General features: G+C 40.6%; 1 protein-coding gene across 1 annotated transcript in view; it reads left to right on the top strand.

Annotated features, from left to right (window-relative positions):
- LOC124154660 (amyloid-beta-like protein) overlaps nt 1-24,522 on the top strand; it is a 369,007-nt gene that overhangs the window by 163,402 nt on the left and 181,083 nt on the right. The window contains exon 2 of the mRNA XM_046528515.1: nt 21,025-21,363. Coding sequence (XP_046384471.1) covers nt 21,025-21,363 — 339 coding nt within the window. The remainder of the gene's footprint in view (nt 1-21,024; nt 21,364-24,522) is intronic.

Genomic DNA, 24,522 nt, shown 5'->3' on the forward strand with positions numbered 1-24,522 from the left:
CATGAGCATTAGCCTAATTGCACAGCCCTCCTTAATGCCTCGGAGGGGTTTTAAAGGTCGGAGTCAAGGGGGCGCAGCTGCATCTACGTCAGGTACAAGAGTCACTGCGAGTGCATCAGCAAAGACTCGCTCTGCCAGCGTATTTTTGGGCATTATGATATTCAAGGAGGCCGTGCCAGTGCTGAATCACGACTTGCATTCACTCCAAATGTTGCATAAAACAATTAGCTGCCTAACACATAGCTTGTAATCATGTCGGGAGACTCCCTTGCTTCTTCAGGACTGCCCGAAATATTTCTTACAGTTTTGAAGTTGTCGTAACTGCGTATATTTGAATTTATCTTACCCTTTATTTGTGTATGTATATGTTGTGGATCCTCTATCCACAGCATATGCATGGAAATAGTTAGACGTTCAACGCAAAAAAATTAATGCCGTTCATTCGATCATATTTATTTTAAGTCCCCCCTCTTAGGCCTCCATGAATTAACGTTGTTTAGGTCCGATAAAGGATTTTTATATCAGAGTAATCAGAATAATTTCGTTACAGAAGACAGCGTCGTCAAAATATAAACGTATTTTGTTGCGGAGCGGAGATCATTCATGCACGCGTGTAATCAAAGTGACACAAGCAGGCGAAATGTAGTGTAATGACATCCGATAAGTATTAAAAGAAAATAGAGATGGCACTTTTCCACGGGTTTATTTACAGCTCCGTGACCAACTAATCCTCATTGTACTTGATAATGACCAAACGGATGAAACGCGTCGTACTTAAAAAATAAACTTGTGGAAAAGTGCCATCTCTATTTTCTTTTAATACTTACACATGTAATCAACAAAAGGATTACGCTGAAAATTCTCATCTATGGTAACATACCTCGCTTTCCATCTCTTATGCTGACTGAATCAGTGCACACTTTAATCTCTTCATCACTCGTGACCGAATCCATGGTGTAGGTGCTGCTGACCTTTGCTTTGCTTAAGTTTTGCCTTTTTGTTAAATCACTCGAAATTTTACAACTGTTAAGAAAAATGATGAGACCGCGTTATATTCCACTACGCGTTATTTTCGCCGTCCTCCTTGTAGCTCTACCCTCTAAAACGGCAAAGTTAAAGTGGAGGTTTTTTGTGAATAAACATTATGTGGAAAATTGCTGAGTCAACAATGCCTCCATCGTCATGGCAAAATTCTGTTAAGTTGAACCAGCATCATTCAAGTTGAATCATTTTAAGAATGAATTTCTCAGTTTAAAGTTAAATCACGTAGTGTTCCCTTCAATTTCAGAATGATTGTGGAATATACCAAGTAATTTTTTTCCTCAAATTGGCTTCGGATAGGATAAAAACTTGGCCATTTCATATCCTAGTTCTGTCGCTCACGATGATACGAGAGCATGAGATGTGTCATTTACTTTGAGGCGAGGCATTTGGCTGCCGCCTTGGGACCTCGTTATTTTTCGTTTACCGGCATTTTCTCCATCATCGCGAAGATCTCTCTGAGACTGCTTCCCTCGCAATCAGCAATGTCTCCTTCGCTCGTCGACGAACTAACTCAATCAGGTTTTCTATCTCATCAGAAAACTTTGCTTGTGCTCTACGGAAATAGCTCTTCAGCCACCTTGGTGGCATCACTTTATTTTTCTGTGCGCCTCATAGTACGTATTCTTTTCAAATTCAAGTGCCATTTTCTTGAAGCGGAATTTTTGGCGCGACAACTTATTGCTGTGAGTTCACGCTCAATACAGCTAACGACCTGCGCATTTTGGTCCTTTGTACTGAAGTGACAACCTATGGTTACATATTATCAAGGACAGCTTATATTAAAACATGAATGTGGAATTGTGGATGTGTTTCGCATGTGGGCCCACTGTGAATGAGTTGATGGCTGAGAAGTATTTTCTTTGCAGTAATGTCATCTGTTTTATTTTTCCGCAAGATAAAGTCTAATACCTCTATGTGAGTTGAAGTTGAGGAAACTGAAGTTTTTAAAATTCCCTTTCGGCATTGCCTGTAGGTGTAGATATATTTCGCAGCATAAATATTGAAAATAATTAGGAACTTCAAATGAAAACACGCCGTAAGTCTGGCAATGTCGTGGGTATTACGTAATGCTCCAATGAAGAAGCGTATGAGAATCCGTTTATAATATAAATGCGTAAGGGTACTGAGGAAATTACCGGCATTTTGTATTAAACATTTTATCCGTGATATTTACCGAAGTATGAAGTGAAAATTTGGCTAACGACAGTTCCTTTAGTAAGGAAGAAATAAACTTTCATCTGAGAATCATAGGAATAGTTTTTTAACCGAGTTAAATAAAATGTATCATCAATTACAGGTTTTTACAATATTTTATCACGAGTATCAAACCGGTCTATATTTACATAACTAAATTATTGGCTAGGGCTGTTAACGGTTTTGGGCTGGGCAGGTAGTTTTTTTATGAAAGGTTTTTAAGAAATATACCTTAACTAATGCTCATGTCATGCAGCATCAGGGTGATTGATGATTTCACATTCCTCTAAAATACTTCAATTCAGCACCCTCCCAAAATTCAAATTCTCGCCGTTACTGACAAAAACATTTCGTGCTCTTTCACTATTGTCTTTAATTCCTTTTCATGATTGAGAACTAATCCTAACACCTATATCTATGAATTTTTTTACTATGAATGCATCATTTTATCCACTCGCTTTAAAATTATTTGATATGCATTGAACTGTGGCATACTTCCAAATCGCATAAGCTATGAGCGTAGCACTATTTACTTCTTGGTTAGAAGGAATCGCCAAATTAATGTTAGTTCTTATTCCAGAGGTCGAAGGAGTGCACATCTTAATGTGTGTTTAAGTTATAAGGCCACCTTGAGCGAAGATTATCGCTGTGGTTTCTTGTTTTCTTGGTGGTGCTTGAATTGCATACCCAGCATCTATGTTCCATGATCACGGAATGCTGTTATTAGTTTATAAGCTCATTATCCCGCCGAGATGAGCAATAAATCGGCGCATTAGCTCCATTTCTCGGCGTAACCTCGACGGTGGCGCCGCGTGCATTATTGCGTTCGGTCGGCAGTTGTTCGCATTAGGTCTCCTTCCCCCTCTTACACCCCCAGTAACGAACGACCGTTCCAGAATGCACCCCGTCGACCTCATTTGTTCCCTGTTTTTTTCTTTTCCGCGGCTTGTTGTGTTTTGCTGCGTTCGTAGCGCGCGGTTCCTTCGACGGCTGCTTTAATGGGAGTAACGCTGTTGTTTTTTTATATGTACTTAAAATGTATATTTTTTAATGAAAAAATTCGGGTTCCCGAAGTTTCGAGTGTCTCATCTTTCCCAATTCCTCCCCTTCATTTTCAAGTTTTATTCTCAGGAGAATTAGACGGAGATTTTTTTGGGGGTGAGAGATAATGAGGGGGAGGGGATGTAGATGCTGCTCTCTACCGACGTTTTTGTGAACTTTGTTCTTGCGGCGTCATGTTTGGAAATTGGGTCTACTTTCCGTCCGCTCCTCTCCGTTCTACTCAAACCTCTCTCCACGTCGGCCGAACTTCTTATCCATTCCTATCTCGCCGAATTTTCCCCCTTTTCACTCCACCTTATAACTCTTTATATTAACCCAATGGTACCTCTAAACGGCATCAAAAATGTATACATTTTACATGTAATTAGTTGTTTGAGGTGTGACTTTGCGGAATCAACTTGACATAATGAAAAATAAAAGAAAACGTTGTAATTCCACATACATATTAAATTAATGTTTTATTTAGGAAATATCTGAATTACGTATTGTTTTGTGGTGTTAAATTTTAATTAAAAAATATTTATCTTCCACGATGATGATGAATGAGAGCAAAATTATCAAGTTTTGAAAATGAGAAATCTTGAATTTTGATTTCTCCCCGAAGCAGCTCTGTGTCAGAAAAGGTTGATCTAAGCCCAATAGGCTAACACTGTAGCGTTCAGCATCATAAAAATGTTATTTTTCTTATTACTTTAAAATGTACGTTGTGGCGTGACACAGCGTATTACGCACATCGTCTGTGTTTATTTTTTCTTATTGTCTGCTCCTGATTGCGGTTTGCCGCGTTTAGACACTGGCACAACTGACTCGAAGAGGACATGCAGCGACAGCGACCAGAAACGTTTTTTGTCCTCTTTTTGCCGACAGTTTCCATTTCACTTTATGCCGACCCTTTTCCATGAAAGTTTTCATTGGATGTGCCGATTGCAAGATTGATTTTAGAATATCGGCATCATTTTGTAGTTGGAATTACAATCAGTAAGAGTTTGAGTTTTAGTGAGAGGACTAAATATGTGCGAGATGGTATGAAACGGGTGTTATGGGGGCACAGGTCATGGAAAAAACAGCAAAAAATGGCCAAAATCGCATATTTTATAAACAATAAAAAGTTATGGTACTTTTATTGTTCAGAATGGTTTTTCACAAAGTAAAGCCGGAAAAAAGAGCATATTTTATTGTTTTTCGCGGTGTTCCACCACCTAAATGTTCCTTTTTCATTACATTAGCCGAAAGGTATTACAATACTCCTCCGAAACACATTTTTCTTTGTGGCCCTCTCAAAAATATTTTATGAAAACTAGCCTTTGAAATATTAAAATCGACGACATTTCTCCTTATGCCACTGAAAAGTTGTGAAAAAATTGGGCATCTTCTCCATTAAGAAAGCCATCAAATGGTGCAAACTGCATTGAAAAATAAGCTTTCTATCCCGACATATTTAAAAAACAGTGGAAATCGAATTTTCGAGCTAGCCGGCCCTGGTGGGCCTCTAGCGGGCTGGAAGTGTGGGGAGGTTAGCCCTTTTTGATCCAAAATCCTATGCTCCAAGTCCGAGAAAAATCCCGGATGGGGGACTTTTCACCCTCTTATTCGGCTATGCCCTTTTCTTTTTTTTGTGATTCAACTTTTTCTGTAAAAAAGGCCAGGGATTGTCTTTAAATTTTCATTTTTGAATGAATTTTGTTTAAGTTTATCTGGATATCACACGATTACTTATACCACTTCTTTTTCTTATAGAGCGCGACCCGGGTTTCAGTGAATTATCATCACCCTCAGGCGCAAATAATGACAATGATTATGATTTGATATAATTTTGGAGATGATGATAATTCATTGAAACCCGGGTCGCGCTCTGCAAAAAAATAAGTGGTATAAGTAATCGTGTGATATCCAGGAAAACTTGTAATGGAATACCACAAAATTAATCAAGAGTAATTGAATTTTGTTTATATTACTCGTAAGATTTAGCATTTTCCCGGCGAACGGAATATTTCGACTCTTCTCGGGATTCCGCGCGGGTAAGATTTTATTTTTTCTAGAAAATCTTACCCGCGCGGAATCCGGACTAAGGTTTAAATATATTGCTAGTGTCACAATTTTGTCCACGTCTTCGAACCTTGTGCTCAGCCAGCGGTAATCCTCCAGTGCCATCCGAATTTTTCATTTTTGGGCTGTACTTTCGTGGTTTTGGTCACAACCTCTTGTCCTGCTAATTGTGTATCATATTCATTGATGTGCAATGCGTCGTTAGAGTAGTGAATCTCCTCAGTGTGTTAAAAAATATTAAGAAGGACTTACGACGGTTGATCTTTGCGCAACTTGTATCCCGACAATTGCATTTGAATACCGCGCTCGGTCTTAGTTGCGATATCATCCGTATGTAGAATGTGAGTGGAAATGAAGTTAAGGAACCACCGAAAATGCATTTTGTCTTTAATTGTTCTAAAACACTAATCGACGTTAAATATAGAGGTCTACCGAAAGAAAAAAATCAATTAATTTATATTAATATACTTACGAATCGCAGCTAAAAACATTTCTTCCTCCCCGGGGAATTCTAATGTTTTTTTCCTAATTGATTGCACCTGTTCTCGTAAAATTATGGATTTTATTAATGGATTTCAGTCACTAATTGAAATGGGATTTTAGTGGACGACTCCTTTAGACCTGCCCCGATGACCACTTATGCTCTCTCTATCTCTGCACGTCGTATTTTGCGCTCAAATTTGAAATTTGAAAAAAACCATAATGAAATCCGGCCGGTTCGAAAGGAGTCGAGTGGTTTAGGGCTCCATCTATCCCTCCATAAATGCCACAACCCCTTGGTCCATTGCTCACCCCTCCCCCCACGCGTATCTCGAGTGCAGCGGAGGGCATTCCTGGCTGCCTCCGCCGATGAGGCCCTCTCAAAAATCCAATTAAACGCAGCCGGGTGGTGAGCGAGGCGAAAAAGGCGGGGGTTGGCCTCCTTAACCCCATCCGCACCCTGCAAAAGTGATGATGAGCTTGGCTGCCACCATCCAAGGGCTGGAGCGGTGACCTTTGCCTAAAGCCGTGTCTATTGTTTTTTTTATTTTAATGGATAAAGTATGGTGAAGTATACTTAAAGTGTGCATGGATAGGAGACCAAAAAAATCGGCAAGTTTGTGAAATTTTTCCTGAGGGAGATAAGGAGTTGTGAGGATTTTTAAATTAAATCTTCCTTGCGACTCTCCACAAAGAATTGTATTCACTTTATCGGTTCTGGCATCAAATGTGTTGTTTAAAAATTTCCACTGTGGTTTAATTTAAAATAAGTTAGAAGTCAACCAGATTACGTTTTGATAAACTCTCGATATGAGGTCTGCGTTCCCGAAAGAAAATTCCCACCTTGGGAGAGATGTTGCATCTTCAAATGAACCGTTCAACGAGTCATTCTTTGAATTCGATGGCAAAAATTGAGCTCAAATTCTGAAACACAGAATCACCCACGGGCTACCTTGGAGGCCGAATTACCAACAAGATGTGAGGGCTCAGGGCAGCTCTTAGAGGATACAACCACCGGGGCTGGGAACCAAGTCCGTGACTTATACGCCCGATCACCCGGGGAGGGGGAGGAGAGGAAGGAAAAAGGAAAGAGGCGCCGCCGCGATAGGAGCCCGACGACCCCTCTGGGGTAGGGAAAGGGTTGGAAGGGACGGGAAGGGGAAAAACACTTTAACGCTATAGAAGCGGAAAGGGCCCACTCTCAAGGGAAACCAGGCATCAGCCATTAATGTGCACACGATTTTGCAGGATTATCCTATATAAGAGAAACATCCATCGATCAAATCGTTGGATGCCGAGTTACCAACAGTGGAGAGAGGGCGAATGAATGATTGAAATAGCTAAACGTTTTCGGCTGTACTTAGTGCATCCACGAATAGGAAAAGAAAATCACGCTCTACGTTCCACAATGACAATGCGACACCGACCATGATTTAACATTGTAATGCTTAATATAAAGAGGACTTCAACAACATTCGCCGGGAAAGCACCAAATCTCTATTACCTTGACTTTGAATATTGGTTAAATTGGATAAATGACGTCTATATTGGTTAAATTAGCTGCTAAATTATTATTTAATTGTTATATTTGTGGCAAATATTTTTAAAACAATACCATTATCGAAAATAAAAAGGTATTGATGAATAACTGCAAGAGGGTGCATTTCCTATCCTCAAGTGGATTGGATTCAGCTTCTCACCCTGTCGGGATCTAAGCTGTGGGAGGGAGTTGGTGAATACCATTTGTTTCTAACCTATTATATTGCCGAAAAGGTCCTAATAGAAATAAATGGGTTTGAATGTTTGTAGTTACATGGCAATTTCACTCACTTTTCCGCGTCACGTTTCCCTGGGCCAAATCCTCCTTGTGACCTCCGCCTCTTCTTATACACCTCCCATTTCCCAAAACGTAGACCCATCCCTCCACAACCCCCTCCCCCCCCCCTCCCTTCTTTTGAATCCACCCCTCTTTCCAAGGACGCCCTCTTTCGAAGAAATAATGGCGACGATGCGTTCATTCGCCGCATTTGACTCGGGAAGGAAGCCAGTAAGGGAGACCGGCGCGCTATCTGGTGGTGACGACTAAGCCTTTCGGGCGTCACGACCTCGCATTTTTTTTAACATCCCGCCGAAAAAAAAAAACATAATTTTCCTCGATCTTTTGTTCAAATGTCTCATAAGTATGACGCTCTTCTGTCTCCTTGGGATCAAGATGAGTTTTTTTTCCTCCATTGTATTGAATGGCTTCTTCGTTCTTGTCTTACGTATCCGCGATTCTTAAGCCCGTTGAATTTCATTTATGAAAACTCAAATTATTATGTTTATTCTCAAAATCTAAATAGATAAATTCCTTCTTGGTTTTGTGTAAGTTCAAATTAAATTAATAATACACCATCTTTGTGCTCTGACATCATTAACACATAACATGACTTGAAAATGATGGTTCCTGATGTCCGGTTGCGGTTCTGAAAATAAAGCAGTTTGGGATATACAACGTTAATATAATATTTATTTCATCATTGTTTTTAAATTCTGACATATCTAGAAGCAGAAAAAGTAATATATTCAATTATATATTAGTTTATTTTAAACTATCGAGCCCGTGGAGTTAGGAAGAATATTTGACAGGCCCTGCAGCAGTATGTGACGTAATCAACTTATCTCATCAAGGGCTGAACCCATCGCTTGAGAAGTAGGCGACGCATCCAAAAAGCGAACAATACGGCCCTCTTCATTTCCTAAACTCTTTCACAATCGACAATCAAAGAATTTGGAGAAGGAGCCTATTCCTGTAAATGTTGAATTTCTTGCGTGCGGTTGTCCTGCCTCTTTAAAAAGTATGTATTCTTTTATGCAATTAGGTAAGTTTTATCCGAATCATATACTGAAAGGTCTCCCCATGAATGTCCTCAGTCCGTGAGATTTATGACGTTTTGAGTTCCAAATGGAGTCATTGAGTCGAAAATAACGTCAAGCAGATCGCGTTCGCCATCACGATGATTTACGCCCGCGTGGATTGCTCTCTTCCGTATTTATGGCCTCATCGAAGTTGTTCGATTTTTATTTATCGATCAATCGCTAAAATCACGGGGGGGAATTGCAGTAGTGAATGCCAATGCATTAAATCGTGTTGATGTGACCGATGTCAACATCTTCTGCTCCATTTGTATCTCATTTCAATGGGTGCTACAAATATCCCTTTGTGGAATATATTAGTGCCACCGTGCTCAGCGAGAAGGACTGTCAGAGTACATACGTATTCATAGTATTTTATCCATCGGTCATTGTGGCAAAAATGAATCGATTATGTTGTAAGCAGAAATAAACTTGTCATGCCTCATCAAAACTCGTTTTGTACGAGAGGGGCAGACCATTCCAAGCAGTGAATATGTTGTTAAATGTTTTATTCAAAGATTTTTTGCCTTTTTTATCGCCGTTAAGTTGGAATGGAAAGTGGTATTTTGATTATAGGTCTCAATTCTCTAAGGACCTCTGCAATAGTCACGAATAATTTCACTGCTATGGTTTTTATAGCGAGCTAATTATCGATAAGTATTGCGTTGGAATAATGCTATTCTAAAGTCTAAATCTATGTGGACCTTGTGGAAAACTATTTAAAATTTATATGAAATATTTTACACTGTCTTTCATGCCGAATGCACTGTGAGAGCGAAAAATCATTTGGTATCTACAGCGTTGCCCTCTTATTTGGTAACTTCTGCTTCTGCTTTCGAGGAACCCTCTGCCTAAATCTGAAGCAGCGGCAAAATATTGAAAAATTACGTATGAAGCAGTGTGACTTCTCAATGGCTGCCGAACGCATTCATGTAATACTATGGAGTTCTATATTTCTTTCTTAGGATGAATAGCCTCTAATATTATGATTAATGTGTTGACTTTATTTTGCCCTTGCCTTAGAAATCCCTCTGGAATATTTTGACTAAAGCTTCCAGGATACTGGATCCTTGCCTCTCACGAGTCAATTGGCTGTCCATTAATCGTAGATTTCTAGTATTCCATGCTTGCGCTGGGCCAACGAGTTTTGGTAATATTTTCCCGTATTCAACCATTCTATTAGGAGTAATTTTTTCTTACAGATGTCTTTAATGGTAAAAACAGAGAAGCATATGAGGTGATTGTAGCTTTGCTAGGCATTTGGGAGCATTGATTCGCCAAATTATATAATTAGTCCGTTGTTGTCTTTTTTCCTTCGTAAGTTCCTTTCTTCCATATTTTTCTGTTGTTTTTCTTGTTTAATTTAAGAAGTTTTCTTTTCTTCCTCCTAAAAACAGTTCTGATCAACATTTGCTTGCCTTTATCTCAATTTAAAATAAAAAATTACCTTGGTACTTTTTCAGGTGTAAATATTTTAAAACTAATATTTTTGGACAAAGTTCTTCTCTACATTCCTTGAAATTTTCAAAATATTTGCGTAAGTTTTAAATGAGTCGTATGGCGTCAGAGAAGGTTCCAGAAGAAGATAGGGATGCGTTGCTCTAAACCCGTGGCGAGGAGTAGATGTCTCGAAATCAATAGCGCCGTGGATATCCGCAACCCGTATTCCTTCAGAGCACGAGGTGTTACATACCATGATATCTTTAGCGCAAGTAAGCGAACTTCGTATCAGCATAGAAGTTAAGTATTCTTTTCCCTCCTCTCCTCGGCTACCACTGTCTTCATTACTAATTCCTCTAAAATCAATACTTGAATCTTCAGGTATTTGTCAGCTTCTGATATACATGATCCAATTTTCCCTAAGGGTTTGAAATTATCCTCTCCGGAGAGCTCACATAATTTATTTTGTTCCGGATTTCCTGAACTTCAGTTAATGCGCTTTAGCGCCTTTAAAGTAACGTATTTTGAGTTGCTATTGTGTGTTTATGTCAGCTTTTTCTAAGTCAACTAATCCTTTTTTCCGACGTTCCGAATATTCCATCTTTGCATCGTCAAGGCTTGATAAATCCAAAGATTTGAAATACTAAATGTCTTGTTTAGATTATTGCATCTCTAATAACATCTGGATAAATATCACTTAAAAAAGGAAAAAGGAAATATTCACCAGCATTATCTAACAAATCAAACCATCTGATTCATAAATGTGACTAGATGTCCAATAGTTTAAAGTAATTATTGAAAATGTGTACGAGGAAATGCTATGAACTTTTAGATATGAAAACCAAACTCTTCCGATCAATAAATCAGCATAAGTGACTCGTTTAGCACTTCTATAGATTATAATCATTCTAGTGGAAGAGTCTCTTGGAAAAATATTTTCCATTTGCCGTTCAGACGTAAGACATCCTTGGTAATCGAGAAACGCGTGTAAATGAGATGACAACTGAATTATTGACTTACTGCAATGGATAATCAGTTGCGTTACGTGAAATTGCTCTCTATCCAAAACAAGGTTCCAAATGAAGTGGAAACCGAAGACAAATGCGCGAAATTACTTATAACTGAAGAATACCTCTAAATTCGAAAAAAAATAATAAAAGATTAATGCAAAATAACTAGTGTAGAAAGTTCGTATCATTTTTAGCTGCTATCACACGGAATACTTCGAAGTTTTAACGGCATCTCTTCATTTTGAAGCGGGAAACCTTATCTTTACGAGGAAAAATGAACAAACAGCCATAAATATGAGATCATTTCTCCTCGGGGAAGATGAGAAGTGAGAATCTCCCGGTGGAAATAAGTCGCTCCGCAAGCGGAGACAAAGAGGGTGTATCGTCGCAGAAATAGTAGACAACGGCGAACATTGTTAAACAGAGGAAAAGAGAGAGGGCTAAGCTTTATTAACCTGTTATGGAAAAAGTTTCCTATCTCCCTTCGCCAAACGGCACTTCTTACGCCATCTCTGCGGGGGTTTCCCGTGGTGTCAGACTTAGAATCCGTGCTAACAATAGCACTGTTCTCCTCTTATTCATGAAATGCGTTAAATATAGAGTTTATCTTTTAAAGTGTAGCATAAAAAATGAATTTTTTTGGAAAATTTGAGGTCTGTAATGTGTCACACTGAAATTAATTTTTTTAAGGAAAACTTTCGAAAGGTGTTTCGAATGAAGAATAGCTATCAGCTATCAAGTGGAAGAACTATGACCTGATAACTAAGATACGTATAATTTTTTAAATGGAAAAACTATAATCTTGGCTCGCATAAAAGCCTCCAGCGGCTTATAAAATTTATTAATTACCGTAGTGGGCATTTACAACAGAAAACATTGTTTAGTCGCAAGTTTTCTAAGTGGTGTGTTTGAGAAAGTGCAAAAAAATAAAGTACCAAAACTCTAAGAATTATAGGCCGTATACAAAATAAAATACTACGTATTGAAATGTAGAAGTAGTAGCTTTAAAAAATGTAATGTACCCAGCGTTTTTGTACCCAAAAAATTTACATCAGAGTCTTAATTTACGTTGGAGACAACTTTCTTCAACACTCGTGGAATTGCCCTTAACTTTTAGCGGACATTAGCGGAGAGGGGGGATAGTTGGAGGAAGGGAGTCAGTCGCCATGGTTCACGTGTTCACAGGAGCTATGACGCAGGTGCCATAGCAGCCCTTTGTCGTCACTAAAGTGATCCCCGGCCATAAATTAAGGAAGAAGAGACGGAGTGGAACTATAACAGGGAGATGATGAAAAATATGTGCACAAGAAATGGCCCATCGTGCTACTTCCCCACTGTGGCGATGGAAACTTCAACTTGGACTTTACCGAAAGTGGGGGAGGGGGTATGGCGTGCAAAACTCACGCGACATCTTTGTCGGTGGAAATTTGCGATCGAGTTAAGACCTCCTGCTATGCGGGAATATGGGCTGCGGAAGTGGTGAAAAAGCGGCGAAAAAAATTACCCCGAAGAAGGAGAAGTTTAGAGTCCGGAACTGTGTTCTAATTGCGCCAAGTTCCGAACGCAAGGCGCGCGGGGATAAAAGGTGTTGAGCCACTCACGCACATATTGCGCAAGTCTCGGGAGAGGGTGGAAGGAGGATATCCAGAAATGGATACATTTCTGTGGCGGTGGAACGGCGTTGGGAAGTGGGTAACTATTCTGCTAATTTGGGCACCTTTTTCTCTCTTAGTACCCCATTTTGGTGTGTTACTTTAATCCTCGCTGAGGTGTCGTTTTGACAGGGAAATTAAAATTCATTTTGTACGTTCCATACTGATTATTCACCATTAAAAACGACCACGGCTCCGATACTGTCATATCATTATCAAGGTAGAACGTCGAGTAGATAGAATGTATAGTACCTTCGAATTCCTGGTCGGCGCGCACATGTATTCATTGTTGAATGCAATAGATGAATTATATTTATATAGATCTTGGTCCAGGGAGTTACGCCAGACACCTTAGTAAACGTCTTTTTCACTGTTATTACGTGGCATCTCTGTTTTTAATAAACTAAGTTTTATTAGGGTTTAAAATGTTTGGTAATGTTTTTGTTTTTAATTCTTATTCATTGATTTTTAAAGTTAATTCTACAGCACTTATTAACAAATTCTGAGTGTTTTTCTGCTCTCGTCTAGCTATTAAGGCATGGGCATGCATATCATCTTAAATCTCTAGTGTATAAGTTTCCTGGAACCAGAAAAGCATTGCGGCACGTAATCAAAGACTAATGCGATACATAACTTGTGGGTGTTCGGAAATATTCCTTGCCGGAATGGAACTCGAGCGATTGAAGCTATCTCCTTATCATTGGCACTGTCATAATATAAACCGTTAAGTGCTCGTCGAGTTGGGAGTGGACATCATTACACCAGTTCCTTGATTCCACACACTGAATGCTAGGACAATCCTGATTCATGGCTAGTAGATGCGACAGTAATAGCCAATCATGGTGAAATAAATATCATTTTCAGAAACTATCATGTGCAGGCTTTTACCGCGCATCCTGGCAAGATTTATTGAAGGGGCGATAGAAGGGATGAACGAAATAAGAAGACCACCACTTGCATGCGTCCATCAGATCATTAGATTTATGAACACAACATCATATTGCTTGCTGAATTGGATGCCGCAGAACTGGGAAGAATGTCGAGTTCCTAAAAACCAGCCCCGTAGCAGCTAACTGGGAAAGAAGACAGCGCAGCCATGTACTAACTAGAGATTTAGTGCTTATAGTACGTTTTTTTAATCACTATCAACTTTGAGAAGTTGGCGTTTGGCCTTGGCAGTAATCGGAATATTGTCGAAGTAACTAATCATCAACATCCAATTACTGAGAGTGTACGAAGTGAAATAAACGTTTCAAAAAGTTTTTTCTAGCAGAAAATCGTAGTTTACCCTTCTCCCTATTAAATCACGTGTAGATTCCGCAGTCAACTTGCATAATAATTGCGGTGGATAATAATCGTGTGGGTGTACCGCATCAGCCTTTTTTTCCCTGCTGACTTCAAATGGCAGCACATTGCTGAGAGGTTTATGTCGTCCAGCTCTAATTACATTTGCGCGCCGGAGGTGAACTAATGCTCGCGGTGTGCTGCCTCTCCTCGACTGCGACTCACTCTTGAGTCGGCAGCAGCTCCTCGGGGAGTCGGTCCGACCCCGCTAATGAGAAAGCGCGCGAGGAAAAGAGTGAGGGACCTGGCAGGAGCCTCTTCCCTTCTCCCTGTCCACGCTCCGATGGGTCGCGGGCGGTGGTGGCGGTGTCACGGCGGACGTTATTCCGTCCGTCTTGTTTAGCCACCACTTCTCCACCGAGTCCTATTGTTGCTCTGAAAGGGTTAGAATGCAAAATAGTATAGTAGTAGTATATGCAAATCGAGGCCTTGCCTCCGTAAACGACGTCAATTTGATGAAACTGTAGGAAATTTGACTCCATTTGGGGTTGTGGCGGAAATAAACCACATTTTCAGAAAATACTGGGTTGATACCAAATCGACAAGTTCAAAACAATGTATAATACAATGTATGAGCCTGGAAGGACCTGCGGAGGGCAAGCCGAAGAGTATTCAGTCCCTAACAGGACCTAATTGCAGGTACCGCGCAACTTTTTTCCTTTTTTAATTTCCACATACCCGCAAACAGCTCGCAATGGTCTTTACATCGAGAATCAAAAATTTTCGACTTTATGAACTCGAAAATCAATGCTCAGGATGTAACTTCCGTAATACCAAATCGGCGCAGAGGTGTTTTTCAGCTGGCGACGAGCGAGAGAGAGAGAGAGAGAGAGGGAAAGCCAGGTCGCTCCGTCGCGTCGGCTCGGACGAGTGCTGGTCCGATTGAGGGGAAGTAGGGGAGGGCGAATGCAGCGGACTCAGCGACAAAACAAGTGCGCTTGGCGCAAAACCGAACATGGGTAGTATTACACGCACAGCACCATATTTTTGGCAGAAATGAGCCCTAGATGAGATCATATTTTTGGGATACGTCAAAAATATTACTGAGGAGGTCGGTCGGTATCTTCAATTATTATCTCTCATAAACACTATGTGATCCACAACCTCTTTCTTGGATTAGTGTTTACTTGATACCCATGTCTCCACGAGGACTCAAATTCCTTATCGTTAATAATTGGGCCAGTATACACGAATTTTAAACCCTATTAACCCTAATTTTTCTCCTCTTAATTGACCCCCTTCATCGCGGTTTTTAGTACCCAACATGATTGGTACAATTTGGAGTAAAAAGAAGAGGGAAAGAGCTTTCATGGTGGTATTTTAATGTAAGAATGAGACGCACTACTAGATTGGATGGCTTGGCATTGTAAACGATTTCATGTTTCGGAATAATATCGTCGAGGGAGACGGCTCAATGCGGTCCAGAATGCCAGGGGTTGGTCTCTTATGTACCGCAACCATGGTTTCCTGTAACCTCTTCAGAAATAGTCGACAATGATTCTTGGAAAATTCGTAGTCTGCACTCTAATTGATGTTTTAGGCAAAGGAATATGTTAGAGATGAAGATCAAATTAATTTTTTTCAATCAACTTGCATTTATTTGTACTTAAAAATTTAATATTTTATGCAATGTAGTTAAGATTAGCATTAACTTGGAAAATATTTTCCGATTCGATCATTTCAAACATGGAAACAACCTTATGTGATGTGGCGTAATAGAAATGAGATGAAGAATGAATAACTTATACAAAGAATCAGTTTCATGACTTTTTTTGTTTCATTTTCATTTTCTGGCATCGATGGCGGCGGGGTCAAGTCCTCGCCTGCTAATCCAAACGTTGTAGGTTCGAGTCCCTCCTGGAGAAGTTACATCCTGGGCATTAATTTTCGTGTTCATAAAGTCGAAAATTGTGTGGTACTCGAAGTAAAGACCATTGCGAGCTGTTTGTGGGTATGTGGAAATTAAAAAAAAAGGAAAAAAGTTGCGTGGTACCCGCAATTAGGTCCTGAGGGAAGTGGAAACCGATACCTCGCATTCAGTCTGCCTCGTGTAAACTGCGACCTTGGTTTCCCGAAACCGCCGCGAAATTTTTCGAGTGAAATGGGAATTGAAGTCTGTGCCCCCCTAATTGGCGATCTGGTCCCTTCCTAATCATTCGTCGTCGCATTGATACGTACGGAGAGAGAGAGAGAGGGGGGGGGCAGCAGAGATCGAGTTGCGACGATTCAGGCGCCGCCGTGCCCCAATCGCTGCTTCCGATCTATTCCTCAAGAGGGCACCGTGATTGCCTGACCTCCTCGTCGAGGGAGCAGAGACCGCACCCGGTGAGGGACAAAAGGCGCGGATGACGCTAATGAGCATCCAAAAACTTCGGAGGAGTGTGGTCCTGGCGAAAATGGAGTCTGTGGCTCTGGCAGTGTTAAGCTACCCTGGCAGTTTAATGAGAGCCCTGTGGAAGGGCATAGGGTTTTCCCTATCTCACCTCATTCAATGCGGACGTTTTCTGTTTTCTTGGGCGCCAAACGCAGAGGCGCCTCTCTCAAGGGTCTTACTCCGATTGCGATGAGGCAACCGTGGCCCACACACGATGAATTCGTGATTCGCTGTCTGTGTTGGATTGAATCAACTGGGGATCGAGTTGGTACGATGGCAATAATGCTGGCTTCATACCTTTAAGGTCAGGATTCTAATCCCGACGGTGGCAGAGTTTTCTGTGGTCTGTGTCGCCCGATCCCTGATAGAGATTTGTGTAGAGGGCGCTAAGAGAACAGCACTCCATCGTTCAAATCGGGCGTTTACCCGTGTTCCCCTTGACGCCTTTCATTGGCAATTACAGACGCAGCGAGGGCCTCCTATGTATTGGACACGTACTTTCAGCCAACTTTTGGATCTTGGTGTCAATCTCTGCCTATCCCCTATGGTTAAGATATCGGATGTTTAAAAAAATGAATTAAAGTTTTTATATATGTACTTTTGTTCGGAATTACAGATTCAACTTAAATACACGCCTAAGTAATTAATATGAAAAAACTTATTACCGACGCCGGATTTCTCTCCACCCTTTCTCTTCCACTCATCCCCAATGGTGCAAATGACTCGGGCCTTCGGTCGCCTTCTCTGAATGAACACCGCACCAGGCTTGATGAGCCAGAGGTTTTGGGTGTGGATGGCAAGTGTGTGTGATGAAGGGCGAGAATATGCTTCAAACGGAGATAGAGGAAAGGATATTGGATAAGCGGAGCATGGGGAGGTAAACAAATGACACATCCCAGAAGGAACGAAGAGTAATAGAAGCTATGCCGAATCGATAGAAATGTTATTTTTTGAGAAAATTGATTTGCGAGGGTGGTTAACCCTTTCTAACCCAGAGCTTTATCTCGGAGAAAACAAATTTCAAGAATTTTCATTTTGAAAAGTTGAAAATTTTACATTCAATGACAACTATCCCGGCAGCTAAATATTTCGTCATTAAAATTTACATTACAGAATAATATTTAGTTTAGATATATCCTAATTAGAGCTGAAAGTTTAAACACTTTTAATGTTGCTTAGAAGCAGCATTGGGTTATAAAGGGTTAAATAATCACCAAAACCTAAATCACACGATAATTCTTCCGTCCCTCAGACTGATAGTTCCAGCGACAGCTTTTCAGGGACCAATTAAGTGAACGCTCACTGACCCATCGTTTTCTGAATCACACAATGTCATTTCCTTCGTCTCTTTTTCCAACCTACATTCCGTCATTTATTACTGTCGTTCAATTTTAATCCTAGCGATGCAATCGCTGTTAGCAGCCATTCGTTAAGATTGATCAATAAACGGTGCCAGGGATGGTGTCAGCGATGGCAAAGTAACCTACCGAGTGATGGAGAAAGGGGAGGGATTTCTATCCCTGGATCCATCGCGGGAAATGCTTGCGTGAAGTGGTTTCGCCATTTCCGCCATCATTGGCGCTATCCATGGAGCTATCATTCGAAATGGGCGGGGGGGGAAATAATCCTGTGATTCAGTCATGAAAATAAATTATGCATGCGGTTTGAGTAGGTGAAGGTAGAGCTCCCCCCGTACTTGGTTCACCACGGCCTTGTGTACTCCGCCATATGTTTCCTTCGTAATGTGTTTCACTCGATTGTGGTATTCCTGCCCCCAGCTATTCCGTTGGCCTGGTCCAGATTTATCTCCGGTGTGCAGCTGACGGGATATCTTTTGATATTATTTTATATTGAGTTTTAATTTTCCATGTCTGCTCTCCCCAATGAACCGCGCTGAATGAGCCTGAGGTGCGATATGAGTTGAGGAGTAGGATTTCGGTGCAGGTACAGCGGTGACTGAAGGTGACGGAATGCTGATGCTGCGTGACGAAGGGATGGATGGCGGGAAAGTGGGAGGAGGGAAACATGGTCTATCTAACGAGCGAAGAGTAATAGGCTGTTTGCCGCATTAAAGAGTGATATTCAATGTGAGACAGGTGTTCAGTGAATGAAGGGACGTGATCAACGCAAACCTATTTTAACCGGTAGATTACATTTATGGTGAAGGAGAATAATGACCATGCGTAACCATTATTACTCCTTCCATTGAAAGGAATAACCTACTTCGGGGGACGCCGACACTGCAGACCTCCCCGATTTGCAGTAAATCGTGTCAGTGAGGAGGCATTAGTCGAGAACCAGGTCTTATGTGGCGAGGGAGTTAGGCGAGAGAGAGAGAGAAGAAATAATTCCTTGAAAAGTGGAGGAGGCGGGCCTCCTTTGTTGCTTGGCTGGTTGCTTGGGGGATGGGATGGGGATTTCTGTTTTTTATTGAGTCGCGCCTGCCTTTGGGCTCCGCCATCCGGAACGGGTCGCGAAGGCACAATGCAGGATTCGTGATGAGCTCTCGCTTACAAGCCCCCCTGCTGGCAGGAGCGGTAACTAACTGGATGGGGAGGCTCGGGGATAAATGCGATTGTGGTCCAGCGAGGTGGAAACCATGGCGACGCTATATGCGGAGCAAAGAGATTGCTCGAGGCTCCCCACTGGCTCTCTCTCTCTCTCTTTTCTGTGTGTGGTGCGCGGTCGGATTTTACCTCGGCTGCGGCCCAAGGTCGGGGCCCGTTTTTTGTGTGCTGGGATCATCCGTGGATGGAGACAGAGGAGACGCTGGGATTTGGAGTTATAAGCTGCAATAGGTGAAGCCAGGACATACAATCCAGCGAATGCGCGGGCGATGATACGGAAACATATACCACACATTTTTTACCTGCCTAGAAGGAAGAAGTATTTATTATTTGGAAACCAACAAAAAACTTGGGTTCATATCCGTAAAAAAATACATCTAATACTCCATCTCGCTCCCTCATGGTTTCTTCACTTTCTTATGGTTTTTATCTATTGTTATCTTAGGAACGCGACTGACTGGGAATGTGACGTATTTTAGAAAAAGCATTCATTATCATAGATGCGTGCAGTATAAAATTCTTGGAAACACAATTATTCCTTTTCAAAATTTTGGTCAATCATTTATTGAGTTGAAATAATCTCTATATTTAATGGCTCAGGCTGTGGTGTGGGTTTGGCAATTGTCTCATTTTTATCTTATATACACATGCGTTTATTAGTAAGTAATTGGCTTTCTGGTGTAAGTGATATTTCCCTCACGTATCGGTTACCTCTTCTAGCGAGATGTACCTTTTCATCATGAGGAACGCAGAGAAAGAAGTGTTTGGCATTAATTTGTAAATTTTCAAACAATTTTCTGATTTTATGACTCGAGACTTTTCCATTGCAGAAGTCATTTTCCATAGTTGTAAAGAAATAGTCATTTTCATCCACAAAAATTTTATTAAGCTTTACCTACAGTCCACCTAGCTTGTTTTCCACGAATGTTGAAAGTGTTTCATGCTCGCATCCTTTTGAAGAAGGCATCATACTTTATGCATAATGGCTACTTATTCCTGATTGGTTCGTGTAAAGTCGCACGTCGCTCAAATAGGTATCTTTTTCTTAACTCCCAAATACTTTTGGCTTTCCTCCCAGACCCGTACGTAGTTTGAAAGACTTGAGTAGTAGTAGATCGCGATGTGACAATTTCATTTTTGGTTCATTCCTTGTCCTCGTTCTGATCTTGGGAACCAGTGGCGTGGGTTGGGGTGATGGAGGTCGGTCGCACGCGAAGGCATCTCAGGCGAGTTAAGGGGGGCGACGGACGTATTTATTGCACGGAGGGAAGAATGTCGGAGGGCGAACGTGTGGAGCGTAGGCTCTTCATGACGCCGAAGACCAAAACTCGAGTGAGAATGGATGATAGAAGGAGGTCTTGTTCTTGGAATTATTTCCATTGCGCAATACTTTCTGAGAAATTTAGGAGCAAAAAGTGTGTTTACTGTGTGAATGAAACAGTGTAAGAATGAAGAACGATTATACCTGAATATTTAAAATGGAATTCGTATATTCTTTGAATTATCCAGCTCAAAATCAGTGTTGATGTTATATTATATTATCAGCGAGCTCGTCTGTTGGCGATTTTATGTACGTTCTAAAATTTCGAAGCGATAATGCAAGAAATTGATAAATTATTTCTTCATTTTCCCCTCAAAATTACATAATATATCATTGTCTTCCTCCAGTTCCAAAGTGTGAACGTCATTTTTAAAGGAAAAAATAAATATTCATATATTGAATGAAGATACAGTACCTCTCCTCCATTCTTCGGTAGCACCAGAATTCGAATGCTTCTTCCCTTATTTCTCTGCTGCTGTCAACGTCCACGTCCTTGTTATTATGATATCTAATATTAACGTCGAGTGGTGCGTGTACGATGAGTGTCATCCTTTCTCTTATTCTCATTCCGTGTCCTTTTCTCTCTCTCCTTCAGACACTTTCGGTGGGCGCCACTTCGGAGGCCGCGGGTTCCGCCTCATCGTCCTCCGCGGCGTCATCCTCGTCTTCGGCGGGCGGCGCCTCCTCGGGTGCGGCGGCCTCCCAGGGCGCGGCGTCGGGGGCGCCGGCGCCCGGTGCCAATGGCGCCCCGTCAGCTGCCCTGGCCGCGTCCGCGCACTTCGAGCCGCAGGTCGCGATGCTGTGCGACGTGGGCGGAAAGGCCACGTACCACAACCAGTACATGACGGTCGGAGGGCGGTGGGTCGCAGACACGGACACTAAGGGCAACGGATGCATGAAGGACAAGATGGAGATCCTGGAGTACTGCAAAAAGGTACGTCTTTATCTCCTAACAGTGATTTATTATTCATATGATCTGAGGTTTCAGGCGAGATGTAGTGGAAACGGAACATAATGAAGAAGCAGGAGCATTATCTAGAATTTTAAATGTATTGGTACTACTGATTTCGCTTAAAGCATCATCAGGTACCTGATGGAGATGATGCTTGCTTGCAGCATCATCAGGAACCTGATGATGCTGTAAGAAAAACCGGTAGTACCAATAAATTTAAAATTGTGGAAATTGCTCCTGCTTCTTCATTAATTTATTATTCACTAGCAAAACCTGGCGGTAGTTATCTTTAAGTGTTTTATTCCTTTACGCCAGTATGCTTGTAAGAATAACTATGCTGTAGGTATTGGTCAATTTTGTCTTTATAGCTGGTGGTGACGATTTATTGAGGGTTTAGACTCCGAGTTGGTGTCGTTGCATCCCACCCCCTGGGTTCAGGTTCAAATCCCAAGTCATCATAATCTACATCTAAATAATACCCCGCAAGTCGCCTAAAAGGCGTGTGGCAGGGGGTGTTAGGACAACAGACGTTTACAGATTTAAAAAAATGAAGTGCTCTAACGAAGTTGGGACTAGCGTTTATTGAAAATTCGGGGGTAAAACGAAATCCTATATCTCTGTGTCGCTCTTAAAAATATACTTACTCAATTGTTCAAGCAATCTAATAATAGTATGCATGTACACTGTACAGTCTTGGGGAGAACGCTTCCGCGATTACAAATATATAAATAGCTAGATTTCAATACATATTAAAACGGACACTCATTAAACTCTTCCCAGACCTAACTGGGGGATTATTCTCAGTGAGATAAAATGGACTGCTCTATAAATGTATTGACGGGAAACCCTTTCGTAACAAAAGTAAAAAGTTAATTTAAAAGTTTTATGTCCCAAACACCCTGGCGTAACTGCGATATTAAGTAATAGGATGTGATCATGTAGAATATTCATTTGATGGAACATATGTCATATATTTGCGATCCTCCTCCGTGCGTTTATCTGTTGTGATAAATTTGTTAGTTTAGTTGCAATTCAGATAAATAAAAAAAGATAGTGGCAATTAGATCCATTTCTCCTATTTTGCTTGCGGTCATAAGTAAACAGGTCAATGAGTAAGTGGACCCTGGCGCTTCACCGCAATTTGTTGATAATTTGGTAAATTTCCAATATTGCCCCGGAAACCCCAGTCCTGTGGTTTTCATTTGGGAATAATCTGTGTGATTTAATTCATGTGTGGTTAAAAATGTTCCTCCTCGAAACGTAATGTGGGGAAACACATTTTAAGAGTTTAGGATCAAATTTTGTTGAATGTCCTAATGCCGCACAAAATAAGACTGGTAAAATTGGTGTAAAATTGAAACGCCAATCATATTTTCATATCAGTCATATCATTTGAGCGTTAATGAAACATAAAAATATGAAATTAGACGATTCGAAAAAATACATGCCGTATTATTGGCCTTTATCTAATTAATAAAAACTGGATTTTCATTTGCCGGTGAATGCCAGCCGCTGTCTTGAAGTTCAATTTCTATCGGTTATGTTACTTGTTTATTCAATTTCAAAATTTCGTTTAAATTATATCCTGGAATAATTATAAACTGGAGCACCTATTGCTACATTAAAGAATTAGTCATAAAAACTGAAATTAGGGTACTTCAAGGCCGTAGCCAGGGAGGGATAAAGGGGGATTCATCCTCCTCCGAAATGAAAAAAATAAATACTACCGGCATCATGCTCGCTTGGTACTCACCCGATAATCTTATGTAGCAGCGTAGTGATCCACCGCAGAATTGACATTGTTTGCTGCGAAGAAAGATAGAAGGCTAAATTTAATTTTATAATAATATGTTTATATTTTCCTTTAAGGGTTAGAAATGAATATGTATATTTAAACGTATAAGCTATTTTATTTATCTTCATAAAATAATATTATGTTTGTCTACTATTCAATAACCCCAAAAATATTTTCTGGCTACGGCCTTGGGGTAGTATATCATTTTGTGTACAAGATATACCATATATATACTAAAACTAATTTCAAGTGCCTAGCCTTAGATTTTTCATTCTGCCGCCACTCTACCCACTGCCCTGTTCAGCTCATTTTTACAGAAGTTCTCTTTACTGTGCCATTGAAGAGATAATTTTATGCTCAACTTTATATTTCTCACATTGAAGCGTGGCATTTTTCTTCTCATATTCCACGGTTTTAGTTTCGCCGAAAGTTTTTCGGATTGATCACGACGGCTAACTTCCGATTTCATTAGGCAATGACTAATTTGAAACAGTAGACATCTGGGTAAACTTTTCTCGGGATTCCCACCGGGTTAATGTTTTAATATCGGCCAATATTGAAATATTAACCCGGTGGGAATCCCGAGAAAAGTTTACCCACATTATTCGCCGGGAAAGCATTAAATCATATTCCAGTAGACATCTGTTGGTAAGGAAATTGAACCAAATGATTTTACTTGAAAATTCTGAGAAAAAAATATATCAAGTCTTACTGAGATTAACTTCAAATTGGATATAAATTCTTAACTTATTTTGTTCGGGGAAGTGAGGGGTGTCCCATTGCAAATTGTTTCAAGCTAAAGGAGGCAAGACAATGCCTCAACTGCGGGATTGTAAGCAAATGCTTTTTTCTTCCATCCATCTGAAATTAGTCCCCCTAAATTAAGTCTTTGAGGGATGAAAATCAAAATGAAGATACAGATGAGATGTTAGCAGTCTTTACATTTTTGTCGAGCTCCTTGAGCGGTTTTCCTTTCGTGGAAATTTCAGCATTTATTTGGCAATGCTCGAAAATTGTTTCAGTAATTTTTATTTATATCAGATATGCTATGTAATGATGAACCTTAGACAAGTCAAAATTAAATTTATATTCTAGCATCAATCAGGATATTCCGGTGCGGAGCCAAATATCGCCTTTTGAGTCTGTATAAAAATGCAGATTTTCAAATGCAGTTTTATTGGAAGCCTATTTTTCTTGGCCGATAGTTGATGAGATACAATTTGAAGAGCATAATTTTAAATCTTAAATAATATCACAGCTGATTCGTTTCAACCAGCAGAACCTCCCGTCCATTTAGGAGACATTTAAACCTTTTGGGTGCATGGCTCTGTCTGAAGCACTAGAGA

This window comes from Ischnura elegans, chromosome 2, assembly GCF_921293095.1.
Source record: "Ischnura elegans chromosome 2, ioIscEleg1.1, whole genome shotgun sequence".
Classification (NCBI taxonomy): domain Eukaryota; kingdom Metazoa; phylum Arthropoda; class Insecta; order Odonata; family Coenagrionidae; genus Ischnura; species Ischnura elegans.